Source organism: Neopelma chrysocephalum, unplaced genomic scaffold (genome assembly GCF_003984885.1).
Source record: "Neopelma chrysocephalum unplaced genomic scaffold, ASM398488v2 Primary Assembly neopelma1_61b, whole genome shotgun sequence".
Taxonomy (NCBI): domain Eukaryota; kingdom Metazoa; phylum Chordata; class Aves; order Passeriformes; family Pipridae; genus Neopelma; species Neopelma chrysocephalum.
Window position 1 is genome coordinate 1,142,672 of NW_020897717.1, and position 17,983 is coordinate 1,160,654.

The window sequence follows — 17,983 nt, forward strand, 5'->3', positions numbered from 1 at the left end:
CTATGCTCTTTGTGAAGGAATGTGGAACTGAACTGCCTTGAGAGCAATGTTTAAGATAATATGCACTGATATATAGAGACTTCTAACTTTGAGCACTTAGAGGTTAATATTCCCCACCTAATCATCTTGGAGTGGAAATGATAGAAAGGACTGCCTGAAGCTATGTTTTGTGGAGTTTTAATAAATACATCTATCTGGTTAAAAAGCTTCACCATAGTGTGGCTTACTCCCCTTTCCCCTTGGAAATGAAGGACAACCAAGATTCCCAAACAAGTTATTCTGAACTCCTTTAGCACTTAATCAAAGTCCATGACAACTTGCAAAGCTGGGAAAGGGAAAGAGAAGAATTTAGCTCACTTATTTCTAAAAGTTCATTGTTTAGCTTAGTGGGGTTTGGTTTCGTTTTATAGAAAATGTCAGTAAAACTGAAATTTCCTTGTGGTGTGAAATGAAAGCTGACAATGTCAGTGCAGAGCATTCTTCATAGAAGAGAGATAAGAGGTAATTAGAGCATGTGCTAGAAGGAGAATTATACAAGATACCAGCAAGCTATTGCAATATTTATATTGCAAAACAGCAGTGCATGTAAGCTGCACTGGACGTTCCTGCTAGTCTGGATGATAGTGCTCCTTCACGTCCTTCCATTACTGCATGTTCTTTTTGAACAATCTGCAGAACACTAGGGGAGCAAGCTGGATTATAGTGAAAACCGGAGAGCAAGTGTTTTCTGAGTTACTCTATGTGCAAGCCTTTAGGATCTTGCTTTGTATCTTGGTAGTTATTTGTTCTACTCTTCCATTTATTTCTTACCTCTTTCATGTCTTTAAAAAAAGAAAAATATTTCTCTCCCACACTTTTTAAAAATAGCTTTATTGTTAGTATAATTTGCAACATATTAAATTCTTTTTTCCAATTGGAAGGGATGGGGGAGATGCATAAATGTTGTTTTGGGGATTACTAGACACTTTCAGAGAATGATGTCCAGTTATTCTCAACAGTGCTGCAGCAGCATATATGGCGGCATGAGCTAATCTTCTCTGCTGGCTAATCTGCCTGGTTTGACTGTGCTACGTGATATCCTGTAGATATGTTCATCTTTGAAAGAGATGTTCAAATCTGTTCTTGCACAGAAATCTGCTTATAGATTCACACATACCTTGTTAGATAATATGTCTTTGGTAGAGAATTTTTACAGCATCTTCAACTCTTAAGTTACAGGATGTTTTTCAGTTCTGTTTGAACATCTGTTGATTAGAATTTCAAATTTGCAAGAGAAGTAAAATATCTTGTGAAGAATGTAAAGAAGTCAAAGGACACAGCACAGAATTCTGCACAGGATTATCTCTATGTCATTATTAAGACTACTTTTAAATAGGGTTTGTATAGGGCTCTTTGCTAACAGGTTGTTTATTAAATAAAATTTGAAAATGGTGTAAGCTGCAAATTTTGACAGTTTTGAACTTCTGACTTTTGCCTTGGGAATGGAAATGATAAATACCAATACTAGTGGGCAGGTAAGATGATTTTGAAATACCAGAATCTCTGATATTTATGGTAATATTGACTATACTTTCTTTTACCTACTAGTGGGAGTTTCTTTGAAGGAATCAAGAGGAGTCATTGTAGTATAGAAAACTAAACCTTCAGAGCAGTTAGTGCATGCAATGAAAACATAAATGTCTAGTGTGAATAATTAAGGCGATTGATGGTACTTGGCAATGAAGGGCTTTGTCTTTTCCTGTCAGCAGTGATACTTGAATGGCTTAGCTTTCAGAAGCACAAAAATGTACCTCTACATACATGAGGTTCAGTTTTCTTTGGTAGATGGAGCTGCCAAATTATCCATGTGACACATGCACTGTGTGGCAGAGTCCAAATATGCTCCCTATACTTCAAAAACAAAAGTATGAATATACTGAATATCAGGGTAATTGTGGCAGCAGACAGCAACTTTTTAGGTAATATATATCAAGATGTTTCCAACACAGATGCTTTTAAATGCTTTATAGTCACTTTGTAAATGTGTAAGCTGTGTAAATCTTTAATAAGCTTGTTTGGCACTTTCACCACTTTTCAAACCATACACTCAAACCAGTCTGTCTTCTTTTAGCAGCTTTCTGAATGTCTTATCAATGAGATCAGGACCAGAATCTCTAGGTGGGAGAAAAAGGAGCTTCCTTTCTGTCACAATGCTATTCACATAATAGGGATCACTATATTTATTACATCTTTTATGTAACAGTGGGAAGTTCTCCAGCAGTACATTAGCCAAGTCTGGAACCTCCATGCCTGGCCAAGGACATCCACTAGAGTAGTCCCACCAGTGTGCTGTGCTTCTCCGCTGGTAGCTTGCAGTAATCCAATTGCTAGGTTTGTGCCACATTCCAAAAAGTCTGACTGCTTTTTGTTAACAGAAAGAAAGAAATTCGAATAAAATCAGGGGACCACAAAAATTACAATCTGACTTTTGTGTTGTGGATTAATATGCTATTTAGTTAATTTTTTTCTGAATCTTCACATATCATTTTATTGGTATTTAAATTGCTTACTGATTTTAGAATTTGAAAACAAAAACTTAACAATTAAGTGTAGGTTTGAGTTGAAACATTTGCTTATTGTCATGCCATACTCCCATCTAACCAATGTTCTTGAATGTAGCAATGAAGAACATGCTATCGTTTTTCATCATCACCCATGCACAGCAAATTGTAGGTCTGTGATATTCTCTGGTCTTGAATATGGGAGACTATATTGTTTTATGTCCTCTCCAACTGCCCTTTCCCAGGAGATTCCTCAGGAATGATGAAAGCAACTTCACAGCTTCTTGTATGCAATCTTGAGTTTCCTTTGAATGACTCCTCCGTAAGGCAGAGATAGTGCATTGCTTTATGGCTTCGGCCATTTGTGCTCTGATGATGAAATGGAAGTGAATTTTTTGATGATATATGGTGAAGTAGTTTCTGGGGTACTCAGAGGAGCTCATATGTTTTGAGGCACTACATAATGTTTTTCCAAGATGTTTGCCTTGGAGACCTGAGGAGTAGGTGATTCATAGTTTACTTCTAATATCAGAAAACAACAATTGCAGTGTAGTGAGATGTATTATTACATTTACTAGATTGAAATCTTCTATGCTTGGAGTGGAAGTCTGGCATGGTTTTGGTTGATGACTTGGGTAAACGAACTTTAGTTGGCAGATGGATTCCCTTTTCCAGTGCTCTTTCCCCTAGCAGAACATTATTTATTTTGTGTTTTAGTTATAGTGTGCTAAAAGAAGCATTTCTCAGTAAATTCCTGTAGAGAAGACAACCTGTACTTGACACCGTCCCATAATGAACTTAACAGCAAATGCTCTGCAAGACTTCATTTATCTAACTTACTTTATAACTATAAAAGCAGAGCTCTCAGGAGAAAAGGTTTCACTTCTAAATGTGGATTGGCTTTAAGGATCAAAATACAAGTACCTATATTGGTCTTCTGCCCCAGAATACACAAGTTAATAATGGAACTGTTGTAAAAACTGATGGCATTGATATGACATCAGGCATTTGTGCACACACAGACCACAAGAATGTCCTTTCTGATTTCCAAAGCAATGAAGAAGTAAGGAGTGAATATAGCAGTAATAACTTAATTGAATATATCCACTCTGAACTAATGAAAAACTGTCCAGAACTACTGTCACTCAATTAGCTACTATATAACAGTGTTTAAAAGTCCTTTAAATTTCAAATAAAACATACAAAAATACAAGTTCCAATCCTTGAAGTGGCCTAGGCATTTGAAGCAACAAGACTAAAGATCTGAATTCTCTTTTTGGAAATGGAGCTTCTGGAAGATCAGCATTGCTAATTCAAAAAGAATAAACCCCCTTCCTTAAGATCAGCCAATATATGCAAAACTATTTTAGTAACATTCAAAATGTGCTTGGGTATTCTTTCACCAGGTACTGTCTGTTCTAATTAGCAGTACATATTTAAATATGTAAATATTAATAACAGGTTTAGATTATTTAGTTGGTGAAATTAGAAATGCTATTCCCATACTCTGGGAAAATGAAAATCACCTGTCATTCTTTTGTGGATAGTTACGGAAATTCTGCATAAAAAATACTTGACTAACTGAAAAAAAATAATGTATCACGTGGAATAAATGTAGTACACACTACAGATTTTCCTGCGTGAAAACATGCTCTGAAAAGATTTAAAAGGTGTTCAAAAAAGAAATAAAGATACCGCAAAGGACAGAATAGATTGTATTGGGGGTGGCAATAAAGAAAGAAACATCATGAAGCTCTGCTGGTCTGCAAGAGGCAGGAGGCTTTGTAGAAGGTGAGAAGATGGGGCAATTGAAAGGTCATTTTCAAAAGTGATAAATCATGTTGTATGTGTATTTTCTTACTAGATTTATAGAACTGTCAAAAGAGTCTTGCTGAAGCAATGTAGAAGATTGTATAAATTTTCAAGATCTCTTTTAGATAGTATTAGATGGCATTTCTACATATGCTTGGAAAGGATCTGTAAAACCATCAGGATTTAAAAAACAGTTTTTACATATGAAGGACTGAGATGCCTCCTGCCCAGTCCATATCTGCAGGGTTTTGTGCATCTGCTTCATGCACATTCATTGCAGATAAGCTGATGAACTTGATTTTCGAGCTCATCTAGTTTGGTGTTTATGTATTCTTGTACCTGCAGTGGACATTGATTCAGCAATTTGAAATCTTATTTCAAGAAGTAAGGGAAGCCTTCAGACCATGTGAGAAAGAATTGAGTGAAATGCCTGTTCAGTACTGAACCTACAGTCCAAGGATGTTTTCATTTTAACAATCAGACTTTGAATTTTTGGCACCTCAGGAAAGGTATTTGTCACATTTGAGTGTGGTATGACCCAGACTGAGATGAGAGGCAATGATCACAAGGGGCGAGATACATATCAATTCAATCTGCATGCTTCCATCCATATTTCTGAATTGTATATACCAATACAGAAAACTTCCCTTTCTTGCTTTGTTCCTAGAACTGAGTTTCAAAGCCAGCCACAGATAATAGTCATATCTTTTCACAGCCTGATGCTACTGAAACAAAGAGCAACGATAAATCTGGTTTTCTTCTTCTTTTTTTTTTTAATAATTCCGTATGTGATACTTTTCTCCCTCTCTGTTTTTTAAACAATCACCCTAATATAAAGGTAGCCTGTCGTTCTCTCCTGCAGTTGATGTTTTATAGTCCAGGAACTTGAAATACTTCACACATGTATTTTTATATATATATATATATGTATCTGTGTATATATGCGCAAACAATTATTCACTCATTTTTATCCTTTTCCATCTCTCTAATACCATAGTTTTGTGGGTTTGGTATCTTTTGAGCATTTGAGGAGCAGCAGTAATGTAAAGCACTCAAGTAAGAGGCAGAGTGTTGCCCTTTGTACCATCAGACAGGAAAAATATCACAGCATAGAGGCAATACCATATTTCGTTTTGTTTGCAGTGGGCTGCATGAGCCCTCTAACTGTGTGACTCTTTTCCCTCTTATATCATCTTAATACTACATATTGCTAGTTAACATTACTTTTGGAAGTAGGAAATTTGAGGCAATTTCTTTACTGTTACAAAGTGTTACAGACAAAGAAGAAAAAAGCCGATTTCCTTTGTAGGCTAGAAAGCAGTGGCTCTGGAAGATGCACTCCTCACCTGCAGGAAAAAGTATTGACATGTTTCTAAGTCACATGCTCCCTGGAAAGCTGAATAACATTGACTAGCTTTAGACAAAGAGAAAATAACCTACATCTTTTCAGCTGCAGAGCAAGATGATGTGGCATGACATGGCCCTGTGTCAAATGCCTGTTCCCCCCTGTGGTTAGTGTCAGAATGGTTCACGAAGAGAAGCTTCTGAAAACTGGAATAGGGAAGGAGCAGTGAACTCTCCTGCAGTCGCTGCCAGTGTTGGCAGTGAGGAGGAAGAAAGGTGCCTAAATTTAACAGTTCTGACTTGAATGTCTGCTTGGAAGTTCATAGAGTACCATAAGCATGAATTTTAGAAATGACAACCAACTCCACTTAAAAGTAGACATGATTTCAGTGAAGATGATCAAAACTCAAAAGGATTAGCTTTGTTACTATCTGGTTATACCTAATGTAGATGATTTTGGAGGCTTCCTCTGTAAGAAGAGAGGATGACCAAAAACCCCCACAAATCTAATATGACGAGCTTTGGTACTGTGTTGATAAATGATCAACAAAATGCAGTAAATGATCAAATATTTATTAATACCCTGTAAAGAAGACAAGTAAAAACTTTAAGCTGGCATTAATTTCTGAGAACTGAGTAATCCCCTGGTGGGTGGGGATCCTTCACTTCTGATTGAGGTAAGATTCCACCACTTAAGCCAAGTCCCTAACTGTATTTTTTGTTTCCCTCTCCACGGCAGGTTACGTGTTCTGTATGTTACATCGCCTGCCCGAACAACATGACTGCACGTTTGACCACATGGGGCGTGGGCGTGAGGAAGCCATTATGAAAATGGTGAAACTGGATCGGAAAGTAGGGAGATCTTGCCAACGCATTGGCGAAGGATGTTCCTGAGTGCAAGACTGCAACCAAATGCTGTTCTCTTAGTTCACTAATGTTAGCCTTATTTAGGACAAAGTCAGCCAGACACCTTGTACTAGGCAAGTTTCAGACTACAGCCAATCAGTTTCCTTTCTTTAGCCAACCGTCCTGGTACTGTAGTTTAGGGGTTGATGGTGGTTGAAATTGATTTCTGGCTGGTTACTAAGGTGCCTGCTAGCCACCGTATAAAAATAAAACATGGAGAAATATTATTTTTGAGTACGGCTAGTGGATTTAAACAAAGAGAGAAAAATCCAAAGGCTTCTGTTATTGCTGGAGTCACTCTAAAAGCCTTATGCTGGAAACATTCCAGCTGCAGAGTTAAAACAAATAGTTGTATAGAAGCTGGTGTAAAAGTTTGCTATGCACATGGCTTTCAGACAAACTGTTTAATGTGCAGCCTTTCACCTCTTCACTGCTAGTGAATCCTGAGGAGGTGAAATACTACTAAGAGCAGCAACTGCAGCTGCTTAAGCCCAGAAGACCTGACTGGTCACTCGTGCCTTCATTGCGTGTGGCTTTTGAGTTAGGCAGTGTCACCAGCATCAGGGATTCTGTTGGGGTAGGAACACCTTTCTGGTTCTTCCCAGGAAGCCAAAAAGAAAGGGGGACAGAGATTCTTATGGAAAATTTTTATATGTATCTTACTATAAAGAACCTATCAGGGTTTTGGGTTTTTTTCTTTTTTTTCCTTTCTTCTCTGTTAAATTATGATCTCACTTTAAAGCCAACTCCATCCCGGAGCAGTAAATGGTGCATACTTTTTACATGGCATCCACAGAGATTCTACACGTTGTGTGAACAGGTTCCACGTACCTTGAGCAGTGCAGCCATTCCCACCGGCCGAAACCTGATTGGCTCTTGTTTGCCTTTTGCTAAGTGCAGGTATCTGATAATTGATCAAATAAGGCTAATTCACAGCACAGTAGCCATGGCTGGATTCTACAGACTGACTTTCTGTAGCTAGACTTATATATTGGGGAAAAAAAGGACATTTTGTAGCAAACGGAATTCAGTAACAGTATTGGGGAACAACCTGTAAAACACCCTTTTCCAGAATGAGTTTGTGTTCCTCACGTCCAGAGTGTCAATGAGATAATCAAATGGGCTCTACCAGCCCTCCTTCTATGCAGCTGAACGCTCTCAAGAAAATCTCTGCCCGCAAAGCAAGTATAGCAAGTGGATGTGAAAAGCATTACATGGAGTAGAATGTTCTGGATATGGTTAGACCTATGGTTCTGTATTACGGTATGTCACGTTGAGCTGAGCCGAATTGCACCAGTTTTGTCAGTTTGGAAACAAAAAAGCAGACTTCATAATCGGGCTGTCTCCTGCTGCACACGGGGTTTTTGCAAGTAAAAAGGATCTGTACCGATGTCGCCCAGCTTAATCCTGAATGAATTTAACTTCTCAGTCTATTAGTAAGTTATTAACAAGTGGGTACATTTGTAAGAAAACCTGAGGGAAGGAAAGACTGTCTCATCTTCAAATACTGGGCAGATCTAAAACATCCAGGGGGGTGAAGTGACATGTCACTTGAAAAACCCCTGTGTTTTGGGAGTGAGCTTGTATGAGTCATCCTCCATTCTACTTGTTACAGGTAATTAATTCATTATAGGCCAAATTATATTGTTACTTTGGTAGCCAGTTAGGAACTTTAACAAGGAGACAACTAATTAAAAAAAAGAATATAAATATATATATATATGTCTCTCCACACACACAGCATCTGACTGTATTAGCATTAATCATCAGAAGTGTCCCATCATCATAAATGCAAGCTATCCAAAAGGCAAGCTGTTTTTTTCTTGTTGTTGTTATTCAAGAATATGAAACCAGCAGCAGAATCTTCTGAAATTTGCTGCATTTTCAGGAAATGGTCCTGGTGAGAGGGATTGTCCAAGAATATTATTTACATTTGCTTTGAGGAGTTAAAATAACATGAATTTTGGTGGCTGCTGCGATACGCACTTTCTTTTCATACAAAATCCTATCCTAGCATTTGATGGGCATTCTGATTGATACGCAAGACTTTTCTGCATTAATACTGAAGATGCTATTTTGTTCCTCCTTAATATTCTCTTTAATCTCATTACAAGTGCACAGATGGTTTCAAGGTGGCTCTTGAGAGAACACTAAAGTTTATGTGAATTATGGACAATGTTCACTTTAAGCAAGAAGTTGGGGAGGGGGTTGTTCCTTTACAGTATCTGTTCTGTGAAGTTTGTTAAACGTAAAGAAAGCTTAAGTTCTTGTATCTTAAAAGAAGATCTTATTTAACCCTTTTGTGTTCTAGATTTACTTACACATGTAGCCTAGAGCTCAGTTTTAGTTTAACATTGTGAAAATATTAAAAGAACCTTGTAACTTTATTCTTTTTCCTCATGCTAAAAAAAAAATTAAACCAATCAGATTAAAGTTTGAATTCCTTTCTGCCTATTCCAACAGGTCATGCTATTTTGCACCACTTCTGCTGTAAATTTATGTAAGAAATATGAACGGGGAAAATACCAACATTAGGTCAGTAACTTCAAGCTGAATTTACAATTGGGGAAAGGTGGACAGGATTTTCTGCTGGCTTGGAAGGGGAGTGTGCCTGCTGGGTTTTAGTGGTTTGTTTTATAAGCAAATTACTGTAGCCAATGTGGTCCATTTAACTTTGAGGTTAGATACAGTAGTCAAATGAATAAGTTGTGCATACTCTCTACATCGAATGCATATTGTATGCTGTATCATTGGCATTATAATGTCTTAAATGTTTTCATGCACTTTGACAACTTCACCTAGAATAGCTGTATTCCTGATGGATAAATGGAGGAATAACTATTGTTTCTTAATCGTTTAGATGCTAGAAACACAAGGCTAATTAAAAAACAATTTACTGTATTAGAGGGAGAGAGAATATAGAAATAATTATTTAAAAACAATTTTGAAAATTATTTGGAATTGAAATTACGCCTGATTCATGGGACACATACATGTATTTTTTTTCTCAAATTCATGGAGTACTTTCAATTATAAAACTCTTCATGATCTTGAACAAGATGGCTGTGTCCTAGTAAAGGTAAGTTACATAGAACAGCTCTGCCTTTTCATCAAGTTTCAAACCTACAACTGGCTGTGAGCCAGGGCTTCAAGGATAAACAAGAATTGCCCGTGAAGGTTGCTGTGCCAGAGCCTCTCGTTAATTGCAGCCATTTCTGTTTTGAATGAGCATCAGTGTAACTGTAACATGAGGTACCTGAGAACAGGAGCTACTCTTCAGTAGTGCACAGACAACACCCTGAAAAGAGTCCTGGCGCAATTGTAGCAGTCCAAAAGTAATATTAACTGCTTTTATCTACTCAATGGAAGGTGATAAATACATTCAAAACTTGAATTTTGCATGACTTTTCTTTTGGATAAATTGTAATCCCCTGGCCTAGTGAATACAATGTCCTCTTTATATTTAACTTTGTACTCTCTGTGGTGGTCAGTTTATTCTGCCATCAGCAATTCCTTCTGTGGTTATGCTACAACTTAGATATAAATCTCTAGGAGATAAAAGCACTTTTTTGTTATTTTACAATGATTATTTTAGTACAGAGACACACTAGGGAGGAAAACTGATACTAATGGAGTCATAAAAATACAGATTTTATAATAGACTCCAAGCAATGTGCCAGAGGAATATCTGACAGCACCTGTCCTCGCAATTGATGTGTAGACAGTTAAGTGCCCAGACAAATGAATTAACGTTCTCTTTGTTGTATTGTAGTTACTGAAATTGTCAGTCATCAGAGGAACAGCAAAGAGAAGATCTAATCAAAGTAATCCCTTAATGTAACAATGAGCTTGTAGCCAATTCATGGTGGAAATAAGTTTGTGTTCTCCTGGAAACTTTTATACCTAGAAAACAAATGGAAACATTTAAGATTGCACTATTTAAAATGAACTGTATTTACTGGCACCAGATGGTTTATTTCATTACTTAAATACCTGATTAGAATTCTGCACACAGAACAAAAATAATATAAACATTAGTAAGCTGTGGTCCAACTCAAAAATTGTTGTGGCAGGAGCTGCTGTGTAAGGATACAATTCTAGTGGACCCAATTAATAATCTGATGCTTAGTTAAGACTGTGTCTGTACACACTTTACTACACAAAGGACCACGGTGCAAAAAGAGCGCATAAGATTAAATTGTTCAAAACTATTTGCAGTGTACGCTTTACATGGTAAACTTTTGCAATAGTGGGCTTTGTTTCTCACTATCAGCAGCTGTTTTGGGATAGCAAACTTTGCTGCTGGTGGGAAGAGCCACTTCTGAAAGACATCAGTGAGGACTCTCTTCCTAGTCTTCATTCATTTTTCCTTTTTGTTGGGGCAGTCAGCATGTGCAGCTGGGCATTTGAAAGTAGTTTTGCTTGAATGTTCCTCTTTTTGGCTTTTCAGTACTCCCCACAGGAAAAAAAACAACATCAACTTTGTTGTTTTTACAAGTCCCTGCACGTCAGTCTGGGTGCATTAAAATATAGATGTTGGTATATAGAAGTGATAACCTCCTTGTATTTTACTGCAGTGTCAGGCTATTTCTTCAGTTAACTGAAACATAATGCAGACACAATTTACCTGTTCTGGATGTTGAGCTATGGGGATTTTGAACTCCAGTTCTGTGATATTTTTCAAACACACCTTCCCATAAACTCTGGACACCTCATCTTCCAATCTGAAGTTAGTCAGGAGGAAAGAAAGCATAAGAGCAGAGGGTGCAAAGTGATAAGTGCTTAGTGATCACGTCCACCTTCCTCTTCCATTCAGCTCAGATCATAAAACAGTAAAGAGGCAGATAATTACTTGCCAAACAGCACCAACTTTTTTGACTTGGTAATACAGAAAACTATTTTGCTTTATCTTTGTGAATATACCTGTGTCTGAGTCCAGTCTGCAACATGTTATATGCAAAGAAATTAAATGGGACCGTCATAATTAGAAAACGTTTTTGATGGATTATTTAGTAATAACTACGTATTTTACTAATGGACCTTCCTATTTTGCAATATGCTGCTATTTTCTTTAGAAGAAAAACAAGCAGAACTTTATAAGACTAACTGTAAATGATTTCAAATTCAATACATGCATCTGAAGCGTTAGGAAAAGATTACTGAAATTATATATAGTTTTTAAAGATGATGATAACTGCATCCTCTGACAAAAGGGTTTTGTTCTTCAGATAGTAGCAAGTGTTGATGGCAATAGTTTAAGCATAAGCAGAATGTTCCTTTCTGCTGGGTTTGTGCAAAGCCTAACATGCAGTAGGATGCTGTGAGTTAATAACTTGTAGCACGGTGCAGTGACTGTGTAAGTAATGAGAATAAAATTATAGAGACCTACTTTTGTCTGTTGGCTCTCCCTTCACACAAAAGGACAAATGACACCCACTGGTTCCTTGTTGCTTAGTCCCCTCAAGTCTTTTCTGAGTTGCAGAAGACACTTCCTCTAGTAGCATGCTCAGGGAGGATGGAAAACCGCATTCAAACTAGAGGATTTTTAGAAAAAAAAAGTTGACATCTGTGAAAGTGAAGTGTTGAAGTCATACTCTACATCAGAGATGCAACACCAGAAGGAGCTTTCTTTAGGGTTCTCGGAAGGAACACTTGAAAATGTTGGGGTGATTTTCTCCTCAGATTGTTCTTGCTCTTATCCTTAAAAAATCCTAAAAAAAAGAAAAAAAAGGCACAGCATTGTATCATCCCTTGAAAGAGGCCTGCATGATCGGCACTGCTGCATTAAGCAAGCTAAATGAAAGGTTCGTTGTTAGCTTCTGAAACATTTAGTCTCATCTCTCAGCTTTTCAAAGGAGCAAATAAATGCAAGACTCTTAGAGGAAGGAGAAAAGAGTCTGAGCTAGAGTTAAGCTTAATTCATTCTTCATTCCAGCAGTAATTTGTCTTCTCCCCCTCACCTTCTCCTGCAATGTTTATACTATGTTTGCTTTAGATTCCTGAAAGCTTTAGCTACCCTGGTTTCTGGAGGCATCTTTTAACATACTACATTTAGCAGCAGCACGAGGAAGATGATGAGCTCCAATAAGTTAAAGTTAATTGCTGTGGCCATCACAACTGTTCTTGTCCATACTAGAGTGCTAAGAGGATGGCTACCTAAAAATGTTTTAGCTGATCCACCCATGTCAGCTTTGCATGAATCCTGCTCATTTGGATAGTCTGTCATGTGTCAGAGGTGTAACCTTTATTCTGTCTGCAAGCAGACTTTTTACCCTTTGTTACACCTTCCCCCTCCACCCCCCAATATTTCTCTAGATGGAAATACTCATCAGGCAAGCAGTGCTTAGTTACAAATTCTACAGCTATACAGCTATTTTCAAGTCACGCTGCATACCACTTGTTTTCTCTTTTTGACTGATTGGTCTCAGGTCTTCTCAAAAATAATAGTTCCAAATGGATCTTTCCATACACGGACACATAAACACACACAAATCCCCTGGGACATCAAATGGCTGTAGCAGAATTATGCTGCTGGACTAAAACCAGCTTTCACTTCCTGCACACCCACATACATATTATCAGTCCTTGTCTGGCTTGTCTTCTGGAGAGATGTAGCTTGTCCCCATATCTCAATTTGCCTGTTTAATAGTAGCTGTAGTTTAATCATTATTAACTGCTAAAGACTTAGTCCTGGAACCACCATTATGTTCATTTGCAATTCCACTGAAAACACCCCCCTAACAGCTGAGAAGTTTGAGTGACTGCACACAGTTGGGTTACTGATCTTTCTCAGTAGCGTGTGTCATGCTGTCCCAGGGGCACAGAACTCTGAAGGATGAAGGGAGCATGTGTGTGTGTAGGATCAGCTTGGTGATGCTGACTGTATTTCAGCTGCTACCTCAATAGCAATTCTTTGTCTCTGCTTGAGGCAGCAACTCCTATGTGCTGTTTGAAACTTTAACCTGTTGGTCTGTTCTAGCACCTATGCAGGCCTTGATTTCTCTATTTGCTGTGATTTTCGTAGGCTTTCTCCATCATCCCTTTTGCTAAATCTCCCTCATTAACTATAATGCCCACTTCCACATCAAACTGTCAATGTTGAGAGGCAGAGTCTGTGTGAAGACAACATAACAGTACAGATGACCACATCTAAAGGTACTGAGGCTTGTATTGCTGGTAGCTGTTTCCATCTGTTATGAAAATGTTAATTTTTAAGTGTTAAATGACTGCTGCTGTTTAGTATACGAAACTCCTAGAGATGTCTTAATACACTGTAGCAAATAACATTAAGGCTGAGTTCTACTTCCAATTTAAATCCCTTCTTCCTTTCTCTTAACTGTCTCTATGGATATTCTCAATATGAGGAACTTTAGGGATAGTTTGATACTGCAGCCACTGGAGATATGCGGGCAGTGTTTAATACCACCTCTGCAAGTATCAAATACCCATCCAGGCCAAGAATAAAAACCTCTCTCTTTGTTCTGCCTTTAATTGTTCCTTTCCATTAAGCCAGTGTTAACCCAATGTTGTTATTCTGTGGATAAAATATTAAGCTATCACTCATTTGCCAGGTAGTGCTAAACATCCATCACAGTGATTGATTTAAGATTATTAGCATGTGGTTGATACTGTGGGTTTGTTTAGTTTCTTTACATCAAGCTTCATGAAGACAATTCTCCACTGTTAAAAGCTACTGAAACAGGCAGATTCTATTGACACAGAAACCATGGGTCAAGTAGACCAAAGTCAAACTTGTTACGTGAATCAGAAGCAGTTCCTTGCCTTTGCTGATCTCCATCTGAATGATAAAGGTAAAGCCAACTGCTGCCTCAGCTGCGTGCACGTGCCAGTTGTCTATGGGCTCAGCAGCTGGGGTGGCACCTCTGCTATCCCAAGCCCTGGAAGATCTCAGGAGTCACAGAACCTATCCATGTATATTATACCTACTTTTTCTAACCATGTTTGTTGTGTGAAACAATAAAATTTTTTATGAAGAGATAAAAGTATTAAACAAGACAGTGCTGATCTGTGATTGAATTATGCATTGGGGTGGCTTTCTTTTACCAGCCTTTGGCTGGTAGCAGAAAGGTAGGTAAGAAAATTCAACAAGCTTATGGAACTTAAATCACTCCACAGGAACTGAAAAAAATGTTAGGCCCTATGCAGTCTGCATGCATCCAGCAAGGCAGAAAGATGAATGCCTTTATTTCACATCAGCCCTGATTCAGTCACTTAACACAGATCAGTTTTCCTCAGCCAACATTCAGCATCTTTCTAGAGTAAAGGCAAGGAGGATCAATCATTTTGAGAGCAGTCTGCAGATAAAACATATCAGAGTTAAATATCTACTATAAAATTACACAGTTTTGTGTAAAATCGACCAAAATAGAATTCTGATACTGAAATGCATTTCAAATACAACATTACATTTCTGTTTTCTCAGAAAGCTCCATGGAGTCGAGATTAGGGCATTAACAGCAGAAAGAACAAAAGGTAATAGGCTTTCTGCACCATATAATTCTTCATGGTAAGACAGTCTGACCCTTGCTGTTCTTACTGTTTATGGATTTCTTGGTGTAATTTTCTGTTTGAGAGAGCTTAACTGTGAACTACAGTTTGTGGATACTGTGTAATTTCATTACTAGGTAACAGCTACTCCAGAGCATATGAGAAGAAGGAAAGCATTAAGTCTTAGAATGTCTAATTTTCATCCTTTATTTTAGAGCATATGGCTAAGGGGTTGATTGCCTAAATACAGAAAAACAGAGAAATCTAAAATAGCAAATTCTTCCAAGGAACCTGTGTAAGCTCTTCCTGCACAGAATTCATCAGGATGTTAATTGAGAGCTTCCAGGTAAATAGTCTTCAATTTAAGAAAACCTCAGTGATGAAGTGACTTCAGCCAGGGCACACATTCCTCATGCCATGCTTCTGTTACATACAAATTATTTGGTCTGCTATCTGTGGCTGCTGGGACCCTGTCTGTGCCAGCAGAGCCAGACAAATAAAAGTACAAGCTTTGCACGCCAACTCTTGCAGTCCATGAAGGCGGCTGAACTTCAAAGGTTTGCAACAGATAATGGGTTTACATGATGCTGTTCTAACCGTCTTTTGTTTTACTTCTCTGCTGGCACATAGGCCTTATCAAGAAGCATAACAATTTCCTTTGTATTGGTGAAAACCCAAGCAACTAAGACTTAGTCAAATACCACACATAACCCCCCCCCCAAAAAAAAATAAAAAAGATCTTTCCTTCTCAAGAATATGAAACACAGTCACATTCTTCAAGTTGCAACCAGCCTAGGACACTCACAGGACAGTCTCACACAGGCATTAGTTCATCACAGATGACAGCCTTCCCCTGCAAGCAGTTCAGCAATTAGTTCATGTAATTTGGCAAAGAGAGAGAAGTAATACTGGGCTCTAAAGCTCTCACTTATCCCAAATTTATTTGATTGTGGTAGCCAGCTCTGAGTTACAGTCCACAGCCACCCACATAAAAGAATCAAGCTCCATTTCTGTGTTTGTCCAAATTGTGTCAAACCAGTGAAAGAGACATCATCCCCAGTGTGACTGGCACACAAGCTCCTCATCACGCCAAAGTCACAGGCAGTATCAAGAAGTTCAGAGTTGCCAGGCCAGGCCAAGACCTGTGCACCAGCCCCTCTGCAGAGTAAAGGGTACAATTCCCTGCTACTGTGGAGAGAAGTCACTGTGACATTTCCTGCACTGTCTGTGGTAGACAGGCAGGACAGAAGGGCAGTGATGTGTAAGATAATACTGGCAGTACAGCATTGGTGCAATGCTGGAGCTAGTGAGGCATCTCCTGTATTAGTCCCATGCTCTGCCCCTACCCCACTTGGCCATGGTCTGCCTGTACTCTGCAGACCCTCTCTTCCAGCAATACAAAGGGCTTAAGATCTCCTGTGCAATAACATCTACCCACTTTCTCTCCTCAGACAAGTGGCCAATCAGCACTGTGGCAAATGCTTGACTGAAAGCTCTCAAAGAGAAAGGAAAAAAAAGTAGGAGTCCCAATGCTACTTCAGACTGTTGAAGGCCATGATGAAACCTTCCCTCTCCCCATCCCTCAAGTCTTGTTTCAGATCCTGAACATCTGTCAAGTGAAGATCAGTGAAGGGACACCCATGCTCCACACAAGGCTCCTTCTTAGATCCCACCACTGTTGTCCAAAGTTGCATGGTGTCCTAGTATTTGATGGTACTGGAAAGTTTGGTGGGGGTGGAGTGGGATGCAAAACTGAGGTGGAATGTCCTCCTGGCATGCAACAAGGGAAGTTGCTTTGTTTTTTAAAATTAGCATCAACCAGCCTCCATTTAGTGAACTGACAGTGCCCATTTTATCATCTTGGACACAGAGCTTCCTGCAGAAGCAAGTTTCAGTCACTGACCCAACCTCTGGATAAAAGACCAAAGTGTGCCTCAGGAACAGAAACAGTAAATCTCTCTGCCATATTTCATTCTGAGTCCTGCATCAGTGATTGCACAATGTCAAGATGCAACATAAAGTATCTGGCTCCATGCTGAACTAATGCTTTGGCTCAGTATTTCATTTTCACAAGAAATGAAAAACAAATAGATATAGAAGATTACTGAAAGAACAGGTCACTAGCCAGGGTGACTGGGCTACACTAGCCTGACTTCTTACGAGCCATTCAAGTTTCCTAAGGTTAGCTGGAGTACTGTTCTTCCCTTTCTCACACTAAGAGGGTGTTTGATTTTGCTTGTAATGTGGTAAATGTGTCCTTCCCGAAGGTATTTGCCCTTTGGGAAAGGGATCAAAGCATGCAATCCTATTTGTAAAGCACTGAAATACATGCAGAAAAGTGTTACATGCAGACTATTGAGAGACTGTCAGTATTAATTTCAGAATGGCCTGTGTATAGGAGAAAATAAAGTAAGTGTGTGATCCTAAATATAAATAAAATCAGTCCTGAAGGAGAACATGAAAAATGTAAACCCAGAACCTGAAGGTTAGGGTTTAAAAGACTTTCTTTTCATTTGTGTTTTAGCAGCCTTGGAAGTAGAAATTCTCCCCCATCTCACATGGCTGCCTCTCCCACAGATCAGGTCTTTGGTAGCACTCCAATTTCACATCTGTATTTATCTAGTGATCAGTGGACAAAATTTATTGAACTGCCACATTTAGCAGCAAAGAACTAAAGCTGAGAATTAAGAGATCAAATAACTGTGAAAACTTCTGGTATGTGGCTGAAATGAAAGTAGTTCCTAAATAAACTAGCAGTTCCTGCAGTTTGACCATTAAGATTCATCCGTCTTCCACTGGTATTTAATGAAAACCTCTCTAGGAATGCTGCAGCATTGCTCAAGCTGGCTTGCAAACCTGGCCAGCTGTTTGGG

General features: G+C 38.6%; 1 protein-coding gene across 3 annotated transcripts in view; it reads left to right on the forward strand.

Annotated features, from left to right (window-relative positions):
• The window catches only part of ZFAND3 (zinc finger AN1-type containing 3), a 137,228-nt gene extending 125,238 nt beyond the window's left edge, over positions 1-11,990 (forward strand). For all 3 annotated transcript variants that reach the window (XM_027681748.1, XM_027681750.1, XM_027681749.1), the window contains one exon: positions 6,436-11,990. In XM_027681748.1, coding sequence (XP_027537549.1) covers positions 6,436-6,590 — 155 coding nt within the window. In that variant the 3' untranslated portion in view covers positions 6,591-11,990. The remainder of the gene's footprint in view (positions 1-6,435) is intronic.
• The last annotated feature ends 5,993 nt before the right edge of the window (positions 11,991-17,983 follow it).